General features: G+C 38.7%; 1 protein-coding gene across 1 annotated transcript in view; it reads left to right on the top strand.

Annotated features, from left to right (window-relative positions):
- The first annotated feature begins 1359 nt into the window (after window positions 1-1359).
- LOC150075024 (uncharacterized) overlaps window positions 1360-26151 on the top strand; it is a 131910-nt gene continuing 107118 nt past the window's right edge. Inside the window, exon 1 of the mRNA XM_090389049.1 lies at window positions 1360-2162. Coding sequence (XP_090245175.1) covers window positions 1360-2162 — 803 coding nt within the window. The remainder of the gene's footprint in view (window positions 2163-26151) is intronic.

Genomic DNA, 26151 nt, shown 5'->3' on the forward strand with positions numbered 1-26151 from the left:
TTTTCTCACGTGTCTGTAGTCAACACTTTCTAGTCGGATGGAGGACTAGCACTTTCTTGAGACAAGATCGAAACGAAGGGAAAAGTTCAGAAATGTACATACCGCGAGGTCCGCTGGCGCTTGGACTGTTTTTTAGTGCAGTTTTTAAATGGCATTGCTGGATGGGGGAGGCGTTTGTTAATTTCACAGGCGGACCCCCAATTCAGAGTTTAGGTATTGGCGGGAGGAAGTGTGCAGTGGATGCAAAGTGCATTTGTTCGGTAATGGGGAGGAACCGTAAACTTTTGTTAAAATTTTATAGCATAGGTTATAACGAAAGGTAGGCTCCCCCTAAAAGAAAACTATGATATCTATTTTAACTTTTGTGGTTTTTTTTTTTTTTTTCGTTTAAAAGTTTATTGATCCTTGAACTTATTTAATAAATATATAATGGATAATAAATGGTGAAATAAATAGTGATAAAATAAATTAAAGTTTGTTTGGGCGCATTTCATCGTTTCATATCAGTGGCTGTATCATAAATACTGTACATATCAGTATGCAGAGCTGGATGTGCCATTTGTTCATATGCGAATTTATTAACGCAATTATAATATTGACTAGCAGTACTACTCTTAAGCTGCAATGCTAGTTTTACAACTGAAAGCTAATATAGCGGTTAAATCTGTGAGCTTATAGCATAAAACTGTTAATAAAGGTACACAATATAAGTCGGTATCTGCAATCAGTTAAGTATGGCGGATTTCAGTAATATCAATGACAACAGCTGTCATATGCCCGTCACATAACATCTTTACAGCCCGCCTAGACCTTTCTGCACAAACGGACCAACGAAATATAAGTTCCAGATCATGTGATTACATCCCGCCAATGATGTAGCGGTTTGTTCAAATGTTCTCTTCTCTTTGTCCTGGGGTTACAACGTACTTTTACTACTCGAAATCGTTTATTAACAATCTTTTACAGAAAATTTAATATTTTGCTGCATAGAAAATGAATATGGCTTTGTTGTTTTAGCAATGTACTATAACTAGCAGTCCGAATTGGTAATGCAATAGGCCAGGTAAGTGTGTGATCAAGACTGCTACATGTATGGCATTGTCGGCCTTGCCTTGTCACCGCTACAAATGGTGTGCTTATGGTGGTGTTCCGAATGCGAGCGTTTTGCACTGTGTAACATCTGAATTTGTATATAATAGTAGAACGACAAAACTGGCTGCTGAAATTACGTTTGCAGGTGTCAAGTTAGACACATTTCGTTTTATTTGATTGTGCATTCGTATGTTTCAAGCGCTTCTCCGACACGGTGCTTTGTTTGATTTCGGCCATCATTCATCCTTTTCCCCTTTACTCCCAATCATGGATTTGTACGGTGATTCGTTTAAGCTGCAAGACATGATTGATTCCGATATCAGGACAGATATAGGAGAATACTTTTCAGCTTCCGACTTACCTGCATCCCCCGAAGCACCTATTTTAACGGCCTTAACACCTGTAGTTCCCATGGATCTCGTCGAATCAACCCTCGATTCCGAATTGTCCGAAGGTGCAGGTACCGGATGGTTAAACAGCTCGCATTTGTATGGTTTTAATACGGACTTTGAAGGAACGGGCGGACTTCTGGTAAACCCACAAACTGCACTCCCTGTCACGTTGCTTCAGCCTCCAGTGCATACCCCAGTGTTTACTACTGTGTCATCTTCCGCGGAGGTTTCATTATCGTCTTCTGAAACCTTGATGTCACAAACCAGCGATACAGTGAATACGGACGGAAGGTCGCTACCTCACTCGACTACAGTGCAGGTCATTACCACTACGGCGACTTTAGTGCCACAGGTTGAACATGGACAACCTCAAGTGAACCTTACAGTGGCAGTTCCCACGCCTTCACCCAGTCCACAGCATGTTACCTTGGCTACCGCATCCCATATTCAGCAACTTCAAGCTGGCCTCCAACAGCAGACACAAAGAAACTCTGGCAACGTTAGTCCCAAGTCCAAACAAAAGAGTAAAGTAACTCTCACAAATAAACCTCTCAGTAAAATCCAGCCCGATACTACTTATCCGAAACCTGCTTACTCCTACAGCTGTCTTATTGCTATGGCATTGAAAAATAGCAAAACTGGTAGTCTACCCGTGAATGAAATTTATGATTTTATGACGTAAGTGTTGTTTATTTGTTAGTGTCTTTTAGCGTTTAGTTACTTATGTGTAAATTTAAGGCAAATGTTGAATATTTTTTGATGAATCTAGTGAGTTAAGCAGATTAGTTAAATTTCATCTTGTGATTTGCTAGGAATATGACAACTATTGCATGTAGCGAATCGCATATGCACCGTGTTATTGATTTTCAGGTTAATTTACATTTGTTAAATTTCACTAAAGAGAAGTAAAGCAAAGCAGGATTCTGTGTAACAACTATGAGTCATACAAAAGTGAAACAGATTTTTTTAAGACTATCATGTATTTACGATTTTAATAATGGGCTCTTCTCCTATTTTTTAACTTTAATAGGAGAAGGGGCCCCATTATTAAAATCGCAGATAGGTTGCTACATCTCAAGTCTTCAACTGGTAACCCACATGGAAGAGTGGGAAATTAGTAATACACTTTAGCAACATAAAGATCTGAGCAACAGATTAACTTCAGATATAACAATTTCAAGTTTATAAATTATACCAAGAGTAGAGCCAGATGTAGCTTACATGAAATTATATTTCTTAGTAAGGAGAATTGCATATTAAGAATATCTTATATTGGAATTGAAGGACGACAATGGATGACGCACCAATGCTGGGAGTTTGTAAATAAATTTGATGAATTTGAGGTATTTCTCAAAACATTCAAGGCAGATATTGTTGGGATATCAGAGACGTGGTGTCACACAGATATAAGGAATGCAGAACTGTAATTTGGGGAGTACAATGTGTACAGGAAGGGAGGAGGGGTTATGATATTAGTTAAGAAACACATAATATCCAAGGAAGTGAAGCCAGTCGACATTGCTAGACTTGGTGTGACATAAGCATTGTGAGATCAAAATTGAGAGTAGTATTGTGTTATAGGCCTAATGACTCTGATAATAAGAAACTGTACAGGGAAATAGAGTGGGCCAGTAAATCAGAGAGTCTTATAATGGGGGATTTTAATTTCCCAGATATTGACTGGAATTTGTGTGTTGGTCACTCAAACTAGCAGGGCTTTTGTGGATTTATTGGATGATTGGTTTCTACATCAACATGTTCGGGAGACAACTAGAGGGAGTAATACTCTTGATCTGATTATCAATAGTGATTCTTCATGCATTAAGAATCTGCAGATAAAGGAACCACTAGGTGGCAGTGATCACAGTGTGCTGAAGTGGGATTTACTCAAAGAGATAACTACCATCTGGAGTAAAGGGAAGGGTTTTTGCTTTTGTAAAGGCGACTACAGTGGACTGAGACAGAATTTAAATTCTATACGATGCGACCAACTGATGATGTTACCAACAGCAAATTCAAAATGGGAAGCATTCAAAGAATTTATCTTGGAAGCTACTAGGCTTTACGTACCAACTAAGAAATATTGTTCAAGGTTTAGGCCTAAATGGATGTCAGATGAACTAATGAGACATATTGCAGAGAAGAAAAATGCATGGGATACATATAACTTAATGGGTGACATGGAAGCCTATGATAGATATAAGCTGGTCTGTAATGAAGTCACAAAGAAGGTTAGGCAACCAAAGGCAGATTATGAGAAATCTTTGGCAAAGGATGCAAAGAAAAACAACAGAGTTCTTTACCTATATTACCTCTAGAAGGAAAGGGATGAATCAGATTGGTCCACTGGATATTGATGGTTCAACTGTTGATGATCCTGCCCGGGTGGCTAACAAACTAAATGAGTATTTTGCATCTACATTAACACATGACGAGTAATTTAGGGAGGGAAAGCCAGAGGTGAGTTAAACTCTGGCAGTGAGCTAGATGATTTTGTAATAAATAACTGAGAGGAAAGTGGAGGAGAAATTGTTGAAGATAAACATAAAAAAGTCACCATGGTGGATGGGATCTAACCAGTTATAATAAAAGAGGCAGCAAAGGAATTACTTCCTTAGCAAACCCTTAGCCGAAATGAGAGCTTCTTTGGACTCAGGGAATGAACCCATATACTGGAGATGTGCAAATGTGACCCCAGTTCACAAAGGAGGATCAAAGGATGACACAAGTAATTATAGACCTGTTAGTTTAACTTCTGTTCCAAGAAAATTAATGCAGGCACTGGTTAAAGAAGCACTGCAGGATCATCTAGACGAGACTTCAGTTATTGCTCGGACACACCCGGTTTTGTTAAGGGAAAGTCTTGCCTGACCAATTTATTTGGATACTATGATGTGGTCACAAAGGAACTGGATGCAGGGAATAACTTTGATATCATATATTTGGATCTTAGAGGGCTTTTGGTACTGTTGAACATGGAAGACTGCTGAACAAATTGGAGTAGTGTGGCATTGGAGGCAAATTGCTGCTATGGATAAAGGGATGGTTGAGTGGGAGAAGTGGTAATCAATGGACACTACTCATTGTGGACTAATGTTATTAGTGGGGACGCTCAGGGTTTAGTGTTGGTCCATTGTTATTTTCTGTATTTATAAATGATATTGACGATGGTATGTCAAGCTTAATGTCCAAGTTTGCAGACAATACGAAGGTTGGCAGAGTAGTTAATGACAGTACGCTGCTGCAACAGAATCTAGAAAAGTTGAGCAGATGGGCTGAGCGGTGGCAAATGAAGTTTAACATTGACAAATGTAAAGTACTACTTAGGGGAAGCAGTAACCCCGGGTTGACGTATCAACTCTGTGCTACTACATTGACAGTGGTAGAGAACAAAAAGGACCTGGACTTGGGGGTAATTGTGCAGGCAGATATGAAGTTTTCTGAGCAGTGCAGACAGTCTGCAAGAGTAGCTGATGGTACCTTGTCAATTAATATACAGGAATTTTTCTAGCAGGGATAAGGAGGTGATTATCCCCTTGTATAAGGCAATGGTAAGGCACACGTTGAGTAGTACTGTATACAGGTCTGGAGGCCTCATTTTAAGAAGGATGTAGAGCTGTTGGAAAGAATACAGAGAAGGGCAACAAGATTAGTGAATGGAATAACGGGTTGCTCTTACGAAGAAAGGCTTAAATTTTGCAGATTACAGTGTCTGGAGACTAGGAACCTGCGAGGTGATCTGATTGAAGTGTATAAAGCCTTGAATGGTTTGAGCATGCTCAATGCTGATTTGATTCTTCCTGTTTCTCAGAATAATCACCTGAGAGGCCATAAATTCTGCCATCTTTGTTGTGGAAGTTGATAGCCAAATAAATTTAAGGTTGATCTCGACAGGGATTTGGAACGAACGGAGGGGTGAAATGGGAGCGGTTTTTTATTTTATTTTTTTAGGCTGATGCTACATAAGCTTGCTTTCTTGCATCATATGCCTGTACTAATGTTAATGCTAATGAGTTGTTTTATTACTTTTCTTTTTTCAATTTCTTTTCTGTTACTTTCTTGCAGGCCCTTGTGTTATTCTCACCTCTTCTTTATTGAAGTCACCTTCATTGTCACATTTGGAATGGTTCCTTCTATAAATATAATCTCATTACTTAAAGATCTATTTTTTTCTTTTTGATAATATGAGTGGGTCAGAAGTATAGTGAACCAAGTCCAATTTTTCTTTAAGACGAGCTACAGGTGTACTAAGTCACCTCAAGTCAATAATTATTCAGTGAAAATGTGGACAAAGTCTTAGTTCATTAGCTTGCTGATAGAGAGCAGTGGTGCCTTATAACACTGAAGAATATCTGATAGTGTTTGTTGTTATAGTGGGCCAATTCCATCTTGCATGAGATTCCGCAGAAAAGTGATTCAATCCCCTTGGTTATACCTTGCAGTTACCTCTCCATGACGTTTGAATCTTTTGAAGTGAATTGCTGTCAAAATAAAGTCTAATTAATTTTAGTTACTGGACGAGGCTTACAAGGTTTCTGACAATTATGCTGGCACTTTTGATTTGCAAAAAGCTCTTGCATTTCCAAAGCTAAAACCACATCCATTGCTTTTTACAAGATTAATTTGAACATTACAATTGTGTCCACCCAATTAAATCTGGATGCTCAGTAATGTATGTGTGGAATTAGACAGGAGGTGGAAGAGGGTCTCAAGAAATCTCGACTGTTATTACAAAGCATTTAAAAGATAACCCCAGCCAATGCACCGAAATTGCTCTCTATTTTGATGCTTGTAGGGGGGGGGGCAATAGAAAGATTACACTTAATTTACTTAAATTGTGCAACAACCCTTCTATGGCTGTCAGTACAATTGACATAGTATTTGTGGTTTCTGGTCACTCCTACCTACCAAATCATTAGCATTAGCAAATGCACATGATGCAAGAAAGCAAGCTTATATAGAATCAGCCAACAAAAAAAAAAAAAAAAAAACACCCTTATTTCACCCATCCACTTGCTCCAAATGTTTGTCAAGTTCTGCCTTGAATCTATTTAAGCTATCAACTTCTATGACAGATTGAAGTTTGTTCCAGCAATTGATCACCTGCTGGCTAAAGGCAAACTTCCGCCTATCTATCCTACAACTGTCTTTCCTCAATTTGAATTTATGCTCTCTCAGGCAATTATTCTGAGCAAGAGGAAGAATCCCATCAGCATTGAGCATGCTCAAACCATTCAAGGCTTTATACACCTCAATCAGATCACATCGCAGGTGCCTAGTCTCCAGACACTGTAATCTGCAAAACTTAAGCCTTTCTTCATAACAGCAACCCTTCATTCCATTCACTAATCTTGTTGCCCTTCTCTGTACCCATTGCAACAGCTCTACATCCTTCTTAAAATGAGGCCTACAGACTTGTATACAGTACAACTAATTCTGTTTTTACACGATAGATACGTTCCTGAAAAATAAGTGTAAAAAAAAAAGACATTGTATTTATGGAAGAAAAGAAGATTGGTTCCAGATCTAAGAAATCAGTAAAAATAATTTAAAAAAACACAGAAAAATATTTGTTTTAAGCTTATTATTTTATTTCAACAAAATACACATGTAATAATATGTAATGAAAATGTATTAAAGTAAATTTGTATGCATATGAAATGAAAAAAATTCTTCATGAACAAAAAAAAAATGTTTTACACATAACAAGATTTTATTCATTTTCACTTTCTGATAATAAATGGCGCATACTTTTGCATACGACTAGAATATCACTACTATCACTAGAAATGTTGTGGACATCATCTTCTTCCTCTATTAATGTAATTCTTTCTGTGATCTCTTGAGCAAAATCAGCACGAGCCTCCTCTGATGTTTTCTCTGGTGCTGATGTTTCACTGGTTTTATGAACGAATTGAGTTATTATTTGTTGTGTTCGTGTTTTGGTTAGGCCGTTATATAATTCTCTGTAAGAGACTCTCAACAACTTCAGTTCACGTTGAAACTTCCCAGTGCATTCCTCATTAGGGTCATGTTTGACAAAATGATTACCTCATTTTCTGGCCAGTTCCCGACCTTCTTTTATTAAATCTGCATTTAGAACAGGATCATTTTCTTCATTATCACTACCTTCTGTGGGATAAGGAGTCCCAAGGACAACCTCTATTATTTCATCTTCGTTTAGGGCTTTGTCGGTTAACAATTCATCAATATCTTCAAACGATAGATCATAAAATCCTTCTCCACCAATTTTGTGTGCCATTGTAATGAAGTTGGGAAATTCGGTCGTATTAGGGATGATGGGATCTTTGCTTTTTACACATTGTGGCCAAACTGCTTTCCAACATGCATTTAAAGTTGCTGGTTTTAATTCAGTTAACGCTAATCCAACTTGATTGATACAATCCATAATTGAGAATTTCTTCCACACATCAGTGACTGTTAGTGTTTCGTCATTCAGTTTGTCCAAAGCGTGTTGGAATGTTCATTTTACGTAGTATGTTTTAATTGTTGCAATTATACCTTGGTGTAGTGGTTGTATCAAAGATGTAGTATTAGGTGGCAGAAATAAAATTTGTACGTTTGGGTGTTCCAAGACAGGATGGCCGGGTGCATTGTCAAGAATCAGAACTTTTAAATTCGAGACCTTTCAAATTCATATAACGTCTGAATTCTGGGACGAAACATTTGTTGAACCATTCTGTAAAGATAGCAGTGGTCACCCAGGCCTTCTTGTTTGCCATCCAGTGAATAGGCAGTTTATTGATATCTACACCTTTCATTTAACGTTGGTTTAGGGCTCGATTTACCAGTAGTGATTTCAACATACGATCTCCTGAAGCATTGGAGGAAAATAATGTCACACGATCCTTAGCTACCTTAAAACCACCAGCAGTTTTCTGCAATTTGGCTACACACATTCTGTTAGGCATTCGTTTCCAGAAGAAACCAGTTTCATCTGCATTCCACACTTGATCAGGAGTGTATCATCCATCTTCAATAATTTTTGCAAGTTCCTGCAGGAATACCTTAGCAGCCGATTCATCTGCAGATGCAGTTTCACCTTTAATTTTTATATTATGAAGAGCATTCCTTTTAAGAAACCCTGTCATCCAACCTGTACTCACAGAAAATTCATACTTTCTGTTTTAACTGAGATGATGTGCTTGGCTCCTTTTCTTTAATCTGTCTGTAAATTCTTAGTGCTGTTTGCTTGATGGCATTTCCATCCATTGGTACTCTTTTTTGTGATGATCTTCTATCCATATTACCAGAGCCTTTTCCATTTTTTCCTTGACAATATCTCTTGTATATGATGATGAATTAACACTTACTTTTGTTCCAGAACATACCGACTTCCTAATTGCAGCTTCATTTTTCTTAATAGTTCTTATGGTAGCTTCATGTACACCAAAATGCTTTCCTACAGACGTAGCCCCTTGTCTGGTTGCAAGACTATCTAAAATTTGAATTTTAAGTTCCAAAGAAATCGCTTTCCTTTTCATTTTGGTAATAGGCGAATTATTTGACATTATATAAAGGCTACCGAAAAATATATCAATTATAATTAATAAAAAAGGTATGAAAAATTTGTAAACTTACAATTTATTGACTATCAGCAAAATTAATAAATTTATATGTGCACAAATTTCACTAAAGATTCTTTCACTTTGAAATAGACCTTACTACTAAATGTCTTCTGAAGATACAATGCACGAATTACGTACACATTGGTAAACAAAAGCACGCGTTTCAAAACGCGCATACTAGCTGTTATCCAATCTATTGGTGTGTGTAATATAGAAATGATACTAATATGCCACAAATAAAAAAAAATTTTCTTAGAATTTAGGCAAAAAACATTCATAGAAATCGTGTTAAAGCAAAATGACTTACGTAAAAAGAGAATGAAATATTTATTTTCAGTTTGTGTTAAATCAAATAAAAAAAGTTCATGCAAAAACAGAATTAGGTGTACTCAAGGTGTGGTCTCACCATTACCTTATACAATGGGATAATCGCCTCCTTATCCCTGCTAGAAAAATTACTGTATATCATTCACAAGACACCATGAGCTACTCTTGCAGCCCGTCTGCACTGCTCAGAAAACTTCATATCTGCCTGCACAAGTACCCCCAGGTCCTTTTCATTCTTTACCACTGTCAGTGTGGTACCACAGAGTTGATACATTACTCTGGGATTACTGCTTCCCATATGTAGTACTTTACATTTGTCAATGTAAAGTACTACATTGGCTGAGAGGTGGCAAACTTCATTTGCCACTTTTCAGCCCATCTGCTCAACTTTTCTAGATCCTGTTGCAGCAGTGTACTATCATTAGTGTCATTAACAACTCTGCCAACCTACGTATCGTTTACAGACTTGGACATTAAGCCTGATATACCATCATCAGTATCATTTATATATACAGAAAACAACAATGGACCCAACACTGAACCCTGAGGGACTCCACTAATAACATTAGTCCACAAAGAGCAGTGTACATTGATTATCACTCTGTCTTCTCCCACTCAACCATCCCTTTATCCATAGCAGCAATTTGCCACCAGTGCCACACTGCTCCAATTTGTTCAGCAGTCTTCTATGTGCAACAGTATCAAAAGCTTTCTAAGATCCAAATATATATCAAAGTTCTTAGCATTAGTAGAGGCATTTGATGCAAGAAAGCAAGCTTATGCAGCATCAGCCAAAAAAAAAAAAAAAAATAAAATAAATAAATAAATAAAAATAACCACTTCCACTTCACCCCTCTGTTCGTTTGAAATACCTGTCCAGCTGAGCCTTATACTTATTTCGGCTATCAACTTCCACGACAAGGGATGGAAGTTTATTCCACCAACCAACCACCCGCTGGCTGAAGGCAAATTTCCTCACGTCTATCCTACATCTGTCTTTTCTCAATTTGAATTTATGCCCTCTCAGGTGATTATTCTGAGCAAGAGGAAGAATCCCATCAGCATTGGGCATGCCCAAACCATTCAAGGCTTTATACACCTCTATCAGATCACCTCGCCGGTGCCTAGTCTCTAGACACTGTAATTTGCAAAACTTAAGCCTTTCTTCGTAAGAGCACCCCTTTGTTCCATTCACTAATCTTGTTGCCCTTCTCTGTATTCGTTCCAGCATCTCTACATCCTTCTTGAAAGAGGCCTCCAGACCTGTATACAGTACTCTAGGTGTGGTCTGACCGTTGCCTTATACAAGGGAATAATCACCTCCTTATCCCTGCTAGAAAAATTCCTATATATCATCGACAATACACCATGAGCTACTCTTGCAGCCCATCTGTACTGCTCAGAAAATTTCATATCTGCCTGCATAACCACCCCCCGGTCCCTTTCATTCTCTACCACTGTCAGTTTGGTACCACAGTGTTGATACGTTGCTCTGGGGTTGCTGTTTCCCATATGTAGTACTTTACATTTGTCAATGTTAAACTTCATTTGCCACCTCTCAGCCCATCTGCTCAACCTTTCCAGATCCTGTTGTAGTAGCATAGTGTCAGTAGTGTCCTTGACAACCCTGCCAACCTTCGTATCGTCGGCAACCTTGGACATTAAGCTTGATATACCATCATCAATATCATTTATAAATACAGAAAACAATAATGAACCCAATACTGAACCCTGAGGGACTCCACTAATAACATTAGTCCACGATGAGCAGTGTCCATTGATTACCACTCTCTGTCTTCTCCCCCTCAACCACCCCTTTATCCACATCAGCAATTTGCCTCCAATGCCACACTGCACCAATTTGTGCAGCAGTCTTCCATGTGCAACAGTATCAAAAGCCTTTCTAAGATCCAAGTATATAATATCAAAGTTATTCCCTGCATCCAGTTCTTTTGTGACTGCATCATAGTATCCAATCAAATTGGTCAGGCAAGACTTCCCCTTAACAAAACCATGCTGTGTCTGAGCTATGACTGAAGTCTTGTCTAGATGATCCTGCAGTGCTTTAACCAGTGCCTCCATTAATTTTCCAGGAACAGAAGTTATACTAACAGGTCTATAATTATTTGTGTCCCCCTTTCATCCTCCTTTGTGAATTGGGGTTACATTTGCACATCTCCAGTCCATGGAGATGAGTCCAAGGAAGCTCTCATAATTACTTCCTTTGCTGCTTCCTTTAATATAACTGGATAGATCTCATCCACCCCAGGTGCCTTTCTTGTATTTATCTTCAACAATTTCTCCTCCACTTTACTCTCAGTTATTACAAGATTCTCTAGCTTACTGCCAGAGTTGAATACACCTCTGGCATTCCCCTCACTGAATAACTCCTCATGCGTGAATGTCGATGCAAAATATTCATTCAGTTTGTTAGCTACTTGAGCAGGATCATCAACAGTTGACCCATCAATATCAAGTGGACCAATCTGATTCATCCCCTTCCTTCTAGAGTTTACATAAGTAAAGAACTCTTTGCTGTTTTTCTTTGCATCCCTTGCCAAAGATTTCTCGTAAACTGCCTTCGCCTGCCTAACCTCCTTTGTAACTTGGTTGCATATCAACTTGTATCTATCATAGGCTTCTGTGTCACGTGTTAATTTGTATGTATCCCATGCATTTTTCTTCTCTGCCATATGTCTCATTAGTTCATCTGACATCCACTTAGGCCTAAACCTTGAACAATATTTCTTAGTTGGTATGTAAAGCCAAGATAAGTTCTTTGAATTGTTGGTATAGCTTCCAAGATAAGTTCTTTGAATGCTTCCCATTTTGAATTTGCTGTTGGTAACATCATCAGTTGGTCCCACTGTATAGAATTTAAATACTGTCTCAGTCCATCGTAGTCGCCTTTACGAAAGCAATAACCCTTCCCTTTACCCCTAATGGTAGTTAAATCTTTGAGTAAATCCCACTTCAGCACACTGTGATCACTGCCACCTAGTGGTTCATTTACCTGCAGATTCTTAATGCATGCAGAATCACTACTGATAATCAAATCAAGAGCATTACTCCCTCTAGTTGCCTCCCGAACATCCTGATGTAGAAAACAATCGTCGAATAAATCCACAAAAGCCTTGCTAGTGTGTGAGTGACCAGCCCCCAAATTCCAGTCAATATCTGGGAAATTAAAATCCCTCATTATAAGACTTTCTGATTTACTGGCCCATTCTATTTCCCCGTACAGTTTCTTATTATACTCATCAGAGTCATTAGGCGTATAGCACACTCCTACTCTCAATTTTGATCTCCCAATGCTTGTGTCACACCAAACTGACTCGACACTGCACTGTCAAGCAATGTCGACTGTTCACTTCCTTGGATTTTATGTATTTCTTAACTAATAGCATAACCCCTCCTCCCTTCCTATCCTGTCTATCCTTTCTGTAGACATTGTACTCCCCAAATTCCAGTTCTGCATTCCTTATATCTGTGTGACAACACGTCTCTAAAATCCCAACAATATCTGCCTTTGATGTTTTGAGCAATACCTCAAATTTATTTACTAAACTCCTAGCATTGGTGTACACGCAAGTATACATGCACCTGTTCTTTTTCTTAGCTACCCTAACAGAACCTATGTGTTTATTTGTACCCCAATGATTCCCAGCAGTCTCTGAACTATCCTGCATCTTATTTTCCAGGCTGCGGCTCATTCCAATAGAAGCAGTGCAAGAATCACTTTCACCTCTGCCAGTGGCTACTGTTAATCTATTGGTCCTTTTTCCCCCCCAATCTAGCAGTTTTCCGACCCACCTAACACTGCCTCGATAGCATCAGCAAACATTCTTGCACCCTTTCTATTTAAGTGTATCCCATCCCTGTAGAAGCTGTCTCTCCTGTTAACAAGTACAGACCAGGCTGAAAAAAATTCTACCCCTTGAGCCTTTCACAATTCTTCCAGGGCCGAATTGATCGACAGGGCTCTCATCATATACTCCCTCCTATCGTGTCTGGGCAGAATTGCGGACATTTTCAAATTCAACCCTAATTCATGGCTTTTTTTCAACAGTGACCTGTACTTGTTAAGTAATTCCGCCGGTCTCCTACTCTTAATATCATTAGTGCCAATGTGTACAACTATATCACCTTTTGTGCCCTTAAAAGATGATATCTGCTCTACGTCATCAACGTAACCTAACCTAACCTTTGCCCCTGGCAGACATACCCTGGTTCTGTTCCACCTATCCTTTTTACAAAGCATGTTTCCCGTTTCCCTGACAATAGAGTCACCAACAACTACTAGTTCCTTTGGGACCAGCACATTCTGCCTTGGGGGGCTGCCGCTGTGTTGTGCAATGACCAAGTGCAAGCTCTGGCATTGGTGTGGGCAGCTGAGAGCTTGATGGGCCCCTCACTTTTAATGCTTCGAGGGCATCCACACTGTCCTTCAAGCTCTCATATAGGCCCATAACAATGCTGAGTTGTCGCCTGATTTCCTTACACTCCTTGCATCGCGCACACTCAAAGACATCCCCCATGGCAGTGTCATGTCCCGTACCTGACTGCTCCACAAACATCAAGCAGTTAATGCATTTTAATAGGCTGTGATTCAGAGGGCAACTGCCCCCCTCAGTTCTCCCCTGAGCCACAGCACTCCCATTAGCTTGAGCCTTTTGCTTTGCTGCTCTGGTCAGAGTCATGATTTCGATTTAATTTCAATAAAATTTCAATTTCAGTACAAAATTAAAACCCTAAACTTATATCTCAACACAGTTATAACGCTATATTTATGTTTCAGTATCGAGTGTTATCTACGAAATCCCTTTATATAACTTCCGTATCAAGTTAAGTATTAATTATTTATTTTTTACTAATTATTTATGTTACGTAACCCAAGTCGTTATATGTACAGTTAAAAGTACAATTTAATTGACAATGAAGTTCAAGAAGATTAATTGACAATATTATGTACTATACTATACTATATTATGCTTATGCTATCTATATCGAGATATTTTGTATCGCGTAGCAATGGCGGTTATTTACGAACGTTAAACACGTGGATTTGATACCCTTTCCGATACTAAGTAATACCTGCAAAATCTCTATCTAAGTTACTTTAATCTAAGTATCGTAAATAAGAATATAAAACTACTCTAGAAAATAAGTTAATATGCCAATTTAAGCTAATAAAACAGAAAATAAATAAGAAAAACTTCTCTGTTCCAGGAGTGGTAAAAATGTACGTCGGCACAGGCTACACTCGTTCCCGATCTCCCTTTGCATCCAGTTCTTCTTTGCATCCAGTTCCTTGGTGACTATATCATAGTATCCAATCAAATTAGTCAGACAAGATTTCCCCTTAACAAACCCATTCTGTGTCTGAGCTATAACTGAAGTCTTGTCTAGATGATCCTGCAATGTTTCCTTAACCAGTGCCTCCATTAATTTCCCTGGAACAGAAGTTAAACTAACAGGTCTATAATTTCCTGTCTCCCTTTGATCCTCCTTTGTCGATTGGGGTCACATTTGCACATCTCCAGTCCAGGGAAGCTCTCATAATTATGGCTAAGGGTTCGCTTACTTCCTTTGCCGCCTCCTTTAATATAACTGGTTAGATTCCATCCATCCCAGGTGCTTTTCTTGTGTTTATCTTCAACAATTTCTCCTCCACTTTACTCTCAGTTATTACAAGGTTATCTAGCTTACTGCCAGAGTTGAATACACCTCTGTCATTCCCCTCCTTGAGTAACTCCTCGTGTGTGAATGTCGATGCAAAATATTGATTTAGTTTGTTAGCTACCTGAGCAGGATCATCAACAGTTGAACCATCAGTATGAAGTGGACCAATCTGATTCATCCCCTTCCTTCTAGAGTTTACAGAAAACGACAATGTACTCAACACTGAACTCTGAGGGACTCCACTAATAACATTAGTCCAGGAAGAGCAGTGTCATGCCGATTTTGGAGTTATAGAAAAGTTTAGTAAGAAATATTCATTCATATACTGCCCTGACAACTGGATTAATATAATAAAAAACTCAAAGAAAAAAGACCCACCATTTAAAGTTGTATTTAAGCACAATAATTTTTTGTCATCAGAGCCTCTAGAAAAGGCCATAACCTACAAAAAAAAAAAAAAAGAAAAATAAAAAACATTAGCAAGGAGCCTGTTGACTGGCTTCACTTTCAATGGCTACATTTTAAAAGGTGTTAGCTCCCAATATTTTACAAAAACTTATCAAGGGATTTAATGCCATTTGAAGAAATTGACGTACAGAAGAAAGAGAAAATTTGTAGACCTCTATTGGTGCAAGTTAAACAAAATCAACTATACAAAGACCGACAGCCCATAACAAATGCAAAGAAATCAGACACAATTTCATTATTTCATTATATTCTGCCCTGTCCACATAGTTTCTACAAAAAGTTGTCAGTGGAAAGAAACACTGGATCTGCTGAAGTTCCTGAAAATGAGTCTCAAATCATGCATGAATATATATGACTAATAGAAGTACCAAATTTTTTATAATTTTTTTTGTGCAAAAAAATTGATTTTAATTTCAGTAATTTATTTAAATGAAACTGCATTGGTGTTGTTGGATTCTGTTGGATTTGAAAAGTGCCAATACAAATGGGCGGTTCTAAGAGTGAAGTGGGAAATTACTGGCTATTCAGTCTAACTTCAGTAGTAGGGAAAATCATGGCAACAATGATCAAGAGTTGAATTCAGGATCATTTAGATACAAATAGAATTCTGAAGGATATTCAGCATGGTTTTGTAAAGTAAAAATCATGTTTAACTAATGTGGTTAGCTATTTTGGCAGGGTTACTTAAGACCTGGACTTAGGGAATAATTTTGACATAGTTTATTTGATTTTAAGGGTAGGAGACTAGCGGAATTACTTAACACGTACAGGTCAATGTTGAAAAAAAGCTGTGAGTTAGGGTTGAATTTGAAAGTGCCTGCAATTCTGCCCAGACACGATAGGAGGGAGTATATTAAGCCTCCTGGGGTTAATTTAAGCCTTAGGCGAGGGTCTTTCCCTCGCCTAAGGCTTAAATTATGGCTGATTGACAATTTATTTTAATTTCGTCAAAGAGAGGCTGGGCTTAAGTATAAGGTTTCCTGGATGGGGCAACCTACATCCTCATGATGTGGGCAGAGACGCTGTCCCACCACGGGGCCAAAGGTTGTTGTTTCCACGTTTGTTTGAACTAAATCATTAACCAGAAATTTTATTGTAGCTAAGCTTAGAATAAGTGGCATGCAGACAAAAGCCCAGATTGCTGCTTAGACGACGGTTTGCAATTGAAGTCCCCCTTCAATTTGATGTCCCAAGTAACAGAACTGTTGATAAGAAGGGGGTGAAAACTGTAATTGTGAAGACAAGTAGACATGAAAAGAGCCATTATACAGTTGTTTTAGCTTGTTGTGCCAATGGAACCAAGCTGCCTCCTATGCTGATTTTCAAACGCAAAACAATGCCAAAAGAAGACATTCCTCGAGGAGTGATTGTCCACGTTCATGACAAAGGTTGGATGGATCAGGATGGGATGAAAATCTGGTTTGAGAAAGTTTGGAGCAGGAGACCAGGTGGGCTCTTAAGCAAATCTGCCCTATTGGTGCTTGATCAGTTCAGGGCACACATAACAAAAAATATAAAGAAGATGCTGCAGAGCAAAAAACAAAACTTGCTGTCATACCTGGAGGCTTGACATCCCAGCTCCAACCACTTGATGTCAGCATTAACAAACCCTTCAAAGCTGCCGTGAGAGACGAATGGAACCAATGGATGACAATTTTACACCAGCAGGAAGAGTGAAGAAACCAACTATAGGAGAAGTTTGTACCTGGGTGAAAAGATCTTGGGATAATATCAAGATTGAGATCGTTGTCAAGTCATTAAGAAGTGTGGCATTTCAAATGCCATAGATGGAACTGAGGACAAGGCAGTATATGGGAGTTTTAACAGTGATGAGTTGTATGAATTTTATGATGAATAAAACTGGAGTTCAATAACTTTATCTAATACATTTTTTTTTTTTTTTTTTTCAAATTTCGGGCCCCAAAATTAAGGTGCGTCTTATACATGGGGAAATACGGTGTATATATATATATATAAAAATATATCTGTTTGAATACTATGATATGTACATCTTTTGACTACTGCCATTTGTAGCAATTTAGCTAGGCCCTCGAGTAGGTAGGTGAGAGACTCTCGCCTAAGACTTAAATTGTGGCTGATTGACGATTTATTTTAATTTGATTAAAGAGAGCTTGGTCATTAGGAATAAGGTTTCCTGGATGGGAAACTTTTGTAAAGCAGATATCATCTTTTAAGTGCACAAAGGGTGATACTGTAGTACACATTGGCACTAATGATATCAAGAGTAGTAGACCGGCGGAATTACTTAAGTACAGGTCAATGTTGAAAAAAATTCTGAGTTAATTAGGGTTCAATTTGAAAGTGTGTGCAATTCTGCCCAGACATGATAGGAGAGAGTATATGATGAGAGCCTTGTTGATCAATTTGGCCCTGGAGAGATTGTGCAAGGCTCAATGGATAGAATTTTTATCAGCCTGGTCTGTGCTTGTTAACAGGAGAGACTGTTCCTACGGGGATGGGCTACACTTAAATAGAAAGGGGGCAAGAATATTTGCTGATGCTATCAAGGCAGAGTTAAGTGGGTCGGAAAACTGCTAGCTTGGAGGGGATACACGAACTAATAGATTAACAGTAGCTGCTGTCAGAGGTGAAAGTGATTTGTGCACTGCTTCTATTGAAATGAGCAGCAGCCAGGAAAACAAGGCGCAGGGAATTCCAGAGACTGCTGGGAGTCATTGTGGAACAAGCAAATACATGGACTGTGTTAGGGTAGCTAAGAATAGAAACAGGCGCATGTATACTTGTGTGTACACCAATACTAGGAGTTTGGTAAATAAATTTGATGAATTTGAGGTGTTGTCAAAACTTCAAAAGCATATATTGTTGGGATATCAGAGATGTGGTGTCACACAGATATAAGGAATGCAGAACTGGGATTTGGTTGATAAGATAGATAATGATATTTGGTTTCTAGGAGCATTAGCAACTAAGGCCATATTGCTCCGGGGATATGCAGTGGTCATTCCCTGACCTTTCCGTATCCTCCGTATTTGGTGGTCACGGGCTCGAACCCGGGTCTAATCAAGAAGCGTGTGCCACGCACTGCCGCTCCTGGCTATGGAGGTGCCCCTGGGACAGAGGAGGGGTTATGCTATTGGTTAATAAACACTAAATCCAAGGAAGTACAGATAGTCGACATGGCTGGACAGTGTAGTAGTAGTGGCATGTGATGCAAGAAAGCAAGTGTATGAGCAAGAAAGCAAGTTATGCAGCATCAGCCAAAAAAAAAAAAAAAAAAATCACACCATTCCCTCCAAGTGCCTGTCCAGTTCCTCCTTAAATTTATTATTAATATTAATATTCATATGATACAAGGAAGCCTGAGGCTTATGCTGCACCAGGAAAAAAAAAAAGTTCCCGAGTAATAATGTGTGTGTGAGAGAGAGAGATAAAAGCAGAATGGAATCACCAAGAAAGAGAAGAATGATGATATCCAGCTCAGGACCCTAGGTGTGCTAAGCCCATACTCACCAGATGTGAGCCCTCAGGATTATTTAACCTATCAACTTCTACAACGACAGATGAAAGTTTGTTCCAGCAATTAACCACCCGCTGGCTAAAGGCAAGCTTCCGCACATCTATTCTACATCTGTCTTTTCTTAATTTGACTTTTATGCCCCCTTAGGTTCGTAATCTGAACAAGTGGAAGGATCCCATCAGAATTCAGCGTGCTCAACCCATTCAAGGCCTTAAACGCCTCAGTCAGATCACCGTGCAAGTGCCTAGTCTCCAGCCACTGCAATTTGCAGAACTTAAGCCTCTCTTGGTAAGAGGATCCCTTCATTCCCCTCACCAATCTTGTTGCCCTTCTTTGTACACGTTCAAGCAATTCTACATCCTTCCTAAAATGAGGCTTCCAGACCTGTATGCAGTACTCAAGGATTGGTCTGACCATTGCCTTATACAGAGGGACAATCACCTCCTTTTTCCCTGCTAGCAAAATTCCTATATATCATTGACAAAACCCCATGATCTGCCCAGGCAGCCTTTCTGCATTGTTCAGAAAACTTTATATCTGACTGAGCAACTACTCCCAGGTCTTTTTCATTTTCTACCACCTTAAGTGTAGTACCACACAGTTGATACGTTTCTCTGGGGGTTACTTCTACCCATATACAGTACTTTGCATTTGTCAAGGTTAAACTTCAGTTGTGACTTCTTAGCCTATCTGCCCAAATTTTCTAGGTCCTGTTGCAGTAGCACACTGCCATTACTGTCATTAACAAACCTGCCAACCTTTGTATCATCTGCAAACTTCGATACTAAGCCTGATATACCTTCATCAATATCATTGATAAATATACAAAACAACAGTGGACCCAACACCAAGCACTGTGGGACCCCACTAATAACATTAGTCCACGAAGAGCAGCACCCATTGATTACCACCCTCTGTCTTCTCCCACTCAACTGTCCTTAATACATTCTGCTCCAATTTGTACAGTAGTCTTCCATGCACAACAGTGTCAAAAGCTTTTCTAAAATCCAAATATATGATATCAAAATTATATTTTGCATCTAATTCCTTTCTAAGCCACATCATAATATCCTATCAAATTTGTCAGACAAGACTTTCCCTTAACAAACCCATGCTGTGTCTGAATTATTGCTGCAGTCTTGTCTAGATGATCCTGCAATGCGTCTTTAACCAGTGACTCCATTATTTTACTTGGAACAGAAGTTAAACTAACTGGTCTGTAATTGCTAGCGTCACCCTTCGATCCTCTTTTGTGAATTGGAGATACATTTGCACATCTCCAGTCCGTTGGGGACCTCCCCTGAGTCCAAGGATGCTCTCATAATTATGGCTAAGGGTTTGCTTAGTTACTTTGCCGCCTCCTTTAATATAACTGGATAGATCCCATCCACCCCAGGTGTCTTTCTTATGTTTAACTTCAACAATTTCTCCTCCACTTTGCTCTCAGTTATTACAAAATCATTAAACACCCTGCTGCAATTTATAATCTTCTGCCATTTTCAAACCTTAACTCCTCGTGTGAATTTAGATGCAAAATACTCATTCAGTTTGTGTGTTTGCTATCTGAGCAGGATCATCAAGTGGACCCTTCTTTTAGAGTTTATATAAGTAAAGAAATCGTTGCTGTTTTTCTTAGCATTCTTTGCCAAAGATTTCTTGTAATCTGCCTTCGCCTGCCTAACCTCCCTTGTGATCTGATTACAGACTAGCTTATATCTTTCATAGGCTTCTGAGTCGCTTGATAATTTATATGCATCCTATGCATTTTTCTTCTCTGTCACGAGTTTCATTAGTTCAAATGATAACCATTTAGGCCTAAACCTTGAACAGTATTTTTTAATAGGTGTGAAACTTTTAGTAGCTTCCACGATTAATTCCTTCAATGCTTCCCACTTAGAATTTACTGTTGGTAACATCGTCAGTTGATGCCACTGTACAGAATTTAAAAACAGTGCGTGACCACTGTACTCACCTTTATGGAAGCAAAAACCCTTTCCTTTACCCCTGATGGTAATTATATCTTTAAGTAAATCCCACATCAGTACACTGTGATCACTGCCACCTAGTGATTCCTTTATCATGTATTCTTAATACATGAATGATCACGAATGAATGGTGTCGAGTTAGTTTGGTGTGACATAAGCACTGGAAAAGCGAAATTGAGAGTAGGAGTGAATAGTATAATAAACAACTGTAAGGAGAAATAGAGTGGGGCAGTAAATCAGTGTCTTATAATGGGAGATTTAAATTTCCCAGATATTGACTGGAATTTGTGGGTTGGTGACTCACACACTAGCAAGGCTTTTGTGGATTTATTGGATGATTGTTTTCTACAGCAGCATGTTCTGGAGGCAACTAGAGGAAGTAATACTCTTGATCTGATTATCAGTAGTGATTCTTCATGCATTAAAAATTTGCAGATAAAGGAATCACTAGGTGACAGTGATCACAGTGTGCTTTTTTTGGGATTTACTCAAAGAGGCAACTACCATCAGGGGTTAGGGAAGGGTTTTTGCTATCGTAAAGGTGACTGCGGTGGCCTGAGATAGTATTTAAATTCTGTACGGTGGGACCAATTGATGATGTTACCAACAACAAATTCAAAATGGGAAGCATTCAAAGAATTAATCTTGGGAGCTAGTAGGCTTTTCATACCGACTAAGAAATATTGTTTAAGGTTTAGGCCTAAATGGATGTCAGATGAACGAATTAGACATGTGGCAAAGAAGAAAAATGCCTGGGATACATAAAAATTAACAGGTGACTTGGAAGCCTATGATAAACTGGTCTGTAACCAGGTTATAAAGTAGGTTAGGCAGGCAAAGGCAGATTACGAGAAATGTTTAGCAAAAGATGCAAAGAAAAACAGTGAACAGTTCTTTACTTATGTAAACTCTAGAAGTAAGGGAATGAATCAGATTGGTCCCCTTGATATCGATGATTCAACTGGTGATGATCCTGCTTAGGTAGCTGACAAACTAAATGAATATTTCGCATCTACATTCACACATTAGTTATTCAGGGAGGGGTATGCCATAGGTGTATTAAACTCTGGCAGTAAGCTAGATAATCTTGTATTAACTGAGAGTAAAGTGAGGGAGAAATTGTTGAAGATAAACATAAGAAAAGCACCTGGGGCGAATGGACTCTATCCAGTTATATTAAAGGATGCAGCAAAGAAGTAAGCAGGCCCTTAGCCATAATTATGAAAGATTCCTTGGACTGGAAATGTGCAAATTTTAACCCAATCCACAAAGGAGGATCAAAGGGAGACAGGGGTAATTACAGACCTGTTAGTTTAACTTACATTTCCCTAGTTTAACTTAAATTCCAGGGAATTTAATGGAGGCACTGGTAAAAGAAGTATTGCAGGATCATCTAGACAAGACTTCAGTTATAGCTCGGATAGAGCATGAGTTTGTTAAGGGGAAGTCATGTCTTACTAATTTGATTGTATACTATGATGTGGTCATAAAGGAACTGGACGTAAAGAATAATTTTGATATCATATACCTCTAATACTGTTTTTAATACTGTTGCACATGGAAGACTGTTGCACAAATTGGAGCAGTGTTGCATCGGAGGCAAATTGCTGCTATGGATAAATGGTGGTTGAGTGGGAGAAAACAAAGTGGTAATCACTGGACACTGCTCTTCGTGGACTAATATTATTAGTGGGGTCGCCCAGGGTTCAATTTTGGATCCATTGTTGTTTTCTGTATTTATTAATGATATTGATGATGGTATATCAGACTTAATGTCCAAGTTTGCAGACTATGAAGGTCGGCAGGGTTGTAAATGACACTAATGACAGTACACAGAAAGTTGAGTAGGTGGGCTGAGAGGTGGCAACTGATGTTTAACATTGACAAATGTAAAGTACTGCATAAACAAATCCACACCACGATTGCCCCAAAGGTCCATTTCCATGTACTACATGGGTTTCCCTGACACAGAAGTCATGCTTACAGATCTATAATTGCTCATTTCATCCATTTAAACACTTATCCAAATAGGAGAGACATTTGCACACCATCTCTCTAAAGGAACTCTTCCTGAATTCAAAGATGCTCCTGTTATTATAAATATAGGTTTGATTATCTCTGCTGATACTTCTTTTTTTATAATTGGATAAATTTCACTGTTGGATTTTCCCAGTTTAAAGCAAAATTTGATATTTGTTTACTGCTGTATTGCAATCTGTCAGCCTACTGGACAATGTCCATACCACCATCTGTTGGAGGGAATTCGAACTGCAGTGTACCATTTCTGTTTATTTTCACACTCGTCAAACATGGCTGCAACAGTACCAGTCCATGAACTTTATTGCCACACCTCATACATCTGGCCTTTCAATGTGCATTCAAAATTCTCAGTATTCAAAATTCTGTATTTCTGTATCTGGGATTACCAGACACCAGTCATTAAAGAAGAGATCACAGTGAAATGTACAGAAAAAGACATCAGAAGTAAAACAGATTTATTATTAAAGTAAAAGCACTGCTGCGTAAAATTTAAAGTACTGTCTTGTGATGATTTAATTCACTAAAAATTTTTTATAAAAGTCAACTGTATTTAAAGATATTTGAGAATGCTTGTTATAAATGTAAAGAGTTAGTGTGATTCATATTTAGTATATCTGTACAACACACATTAATCCTAAATTGCTGCTTTTGTGTACATTTAGACCATATAGAAGAAAGCATAGTAATATTACCCATCACAGCCTGAATAACTGTGACCATGGATTAAAAAAAAATTCTCAGTTTGTACTCTGTCATGACCACATAGGTCAATGGAATTTACAACTAATCATTTTACCAAGAATGCAATTCTTAACTGTATTTAGCAGTCATTTTAGTTTCCTGGGAGAAATTTCAGATTCTGTGATTGACTGTTTGAGATTCAGGTGGATTTTAGAATGCTGAAGAAGTTGGTTATAAAAGTAAAAAATAAATTTTAAGGGCACAAAAGGTGATATAGTTGTACACGTTGGCACTAATGATATTAAGAGTAGGAGACCGGCGGAATTACTTAACAAGTACAGGTCACTGATGAAAAAAAAGCCGTGAATTAGGGTTGAATTTGAAAGTGTCTGCAATTCTGCCCAGACACGATAGGAGGGAGTATATGATGAGAGCCCTGTTGATCAATTCGGCCCTGGAAAGATTGTGCAGGGCTCAAGGGGTAGAATTTTTTTAAGCCTGGTCTGTACTTGTTAACAGGAGAGACTGCTTCTACAGGGATGGGATACACTTAAATAGAAAGGGTGCAAGAATGTTTGCTGATGCTATCGAGGCAGTGTTAGGTGGGTCGGAAAACTGCTAGATTGGTGGGATACAAGGACTAATAGATTAACAGTAGCCACTGGCAGAGGAGAAAGTGATTCTTGCACTGCTTCTATTCGAATGAGCAGCAGCCTGCAAAATAAGATGCAGGATGTTACAGAGACTGCTAGGAATCATGGGGGTACAAGTAAACACATGGGTTGTGTTAGGGTGGCTAAGAGGAAGAGCAGGTGCATGTATACTTGCGTGTACACCAATGCTAGGAGTTTAGTAAATAAATTTGATGAATTTGAGTTATTGCTCAAAACATCAAAGGCAGATATTGTTGGGATTTTAGAGACGTGGTGTCACACAGATATAAGGAATGCAGAACTGGAATTTGGGGAGTACAATGTCTACAGAAAGGATAGACAGGATAGGAAGGGAGGAGGGGTTATGCTATTAGTTAAGAAATACATAAAATCCAAGGAAGTGAACAGTCGACATTGCTGGACAGTGCAGTGTCGAGTCAGTTTGGTGTGACATAAGCATTGGGAGATCAAAATTGAGAGTAGGAGTGTGCTATAGGCCTAATGACTGATGAATATAATAAGAAACTGTACAGAGAAATAGAGTGGGCCAGTAAATCAGAGAGTCTTATAATGGGGGATTTTAATTTCCCAGATATTGACTGGAATTTGGGGGCTGGTCACTCACACACTAGCAAGGCTTTTGTGTATTTATTGGATGATTGTTTTCTACATCAGCATGTTCGGGAGGCAACTAGAGGGAGTAATACTCTTGATTTGATTATCAGTAGTGATTCTTCATGCATTAAGAATCTGCAGATAAATGAACCAATAGGTGGCAGTGATCACAGAGTTCTGAAGTGGGATTTACTCAAAGAGGTAACTACCATTAGGGGTAAAGGGAAGGGGTATTGCTTTCGTAAAGGCGACTACAATGGACTGAGACAGTATTTAAATTCTATACAGTGGGATCAACTGATGATGTTACCAACAGCAAATTCAAAATGGGAAGCATTCAAAGAACTTATCTTGGAAGCTACTAGGCTTTACATACCAACTAAGAAATATTGTTCAAGGTTTAGGCCTAAATGGATGTCAGATGAACTAATGAGGCATATGGCAGAGAAGAAAAATGCATGGGACACATACAAATTAACACGTGACACAGAAGCCTGTGCTAGATACAAGTTGATCTGTAACCAAGTTACAAAGGAGGTTAGGCAGGCGAAGGCAGATTATGAGAGATCCTTGGCAAGGGATGCGAAGAAAAACAGCAAAGAGTTCTTTACTTATGTAAACTCTAGAAGGAAGGGGATGAATCAGATTGGTCCACTTGATATCGATAGGTCAACTGTTGATGACCCTGCTCAGGTAGCTAACAAGCTAAATGAATATTTTGCATCGACATTCACACATGAGGAGTTATTCAGCGAGGGGAATGCCAGAGGTGTATTCAACTCTTGCAGTAAGCTAGAGAATCTTGTAATAACTGAGAGTAAAGTGGAGGAGAAATTGTTGAAGATAAACACAAGAAAGGCACCTGGGGTGGATGGGATCAATCCAGTTATATTAAAGGAGGCAGCAAAGGAAGTAAGCAAACCCTTAGACATAATTATGAGAGCTTCCTTGGACTCTGGGAGGTACCCATGGACTAGAGATGTGCAAATGTGACCCCAATTCACAAGGGAGGATCAAAGGCTGACACATGTAATTATAGACCTGTGAGTTTAACTTCTGTTCCTGGAAAATTAATGGAGGCACTGGTTAAAGAAGCACTGCAGGATCATCTAGACAAGACTTCAGTTA

This window comes from Mastigoproctus giganteus, chromosome 14 (assembly GCF_048544385.1).
Source record: "Mastigoproctus giganteus isolate SK-2022 chromosome 14, ASM4854438v1, whole genome shotgun sequence".
Lineage (NCBI taxonomy): Eukaryota > Metazoa > Arthropoda > Arachnida > Uropygi > Thelyphonidae > Mastigoproctus > Mastigoproctus giganteus.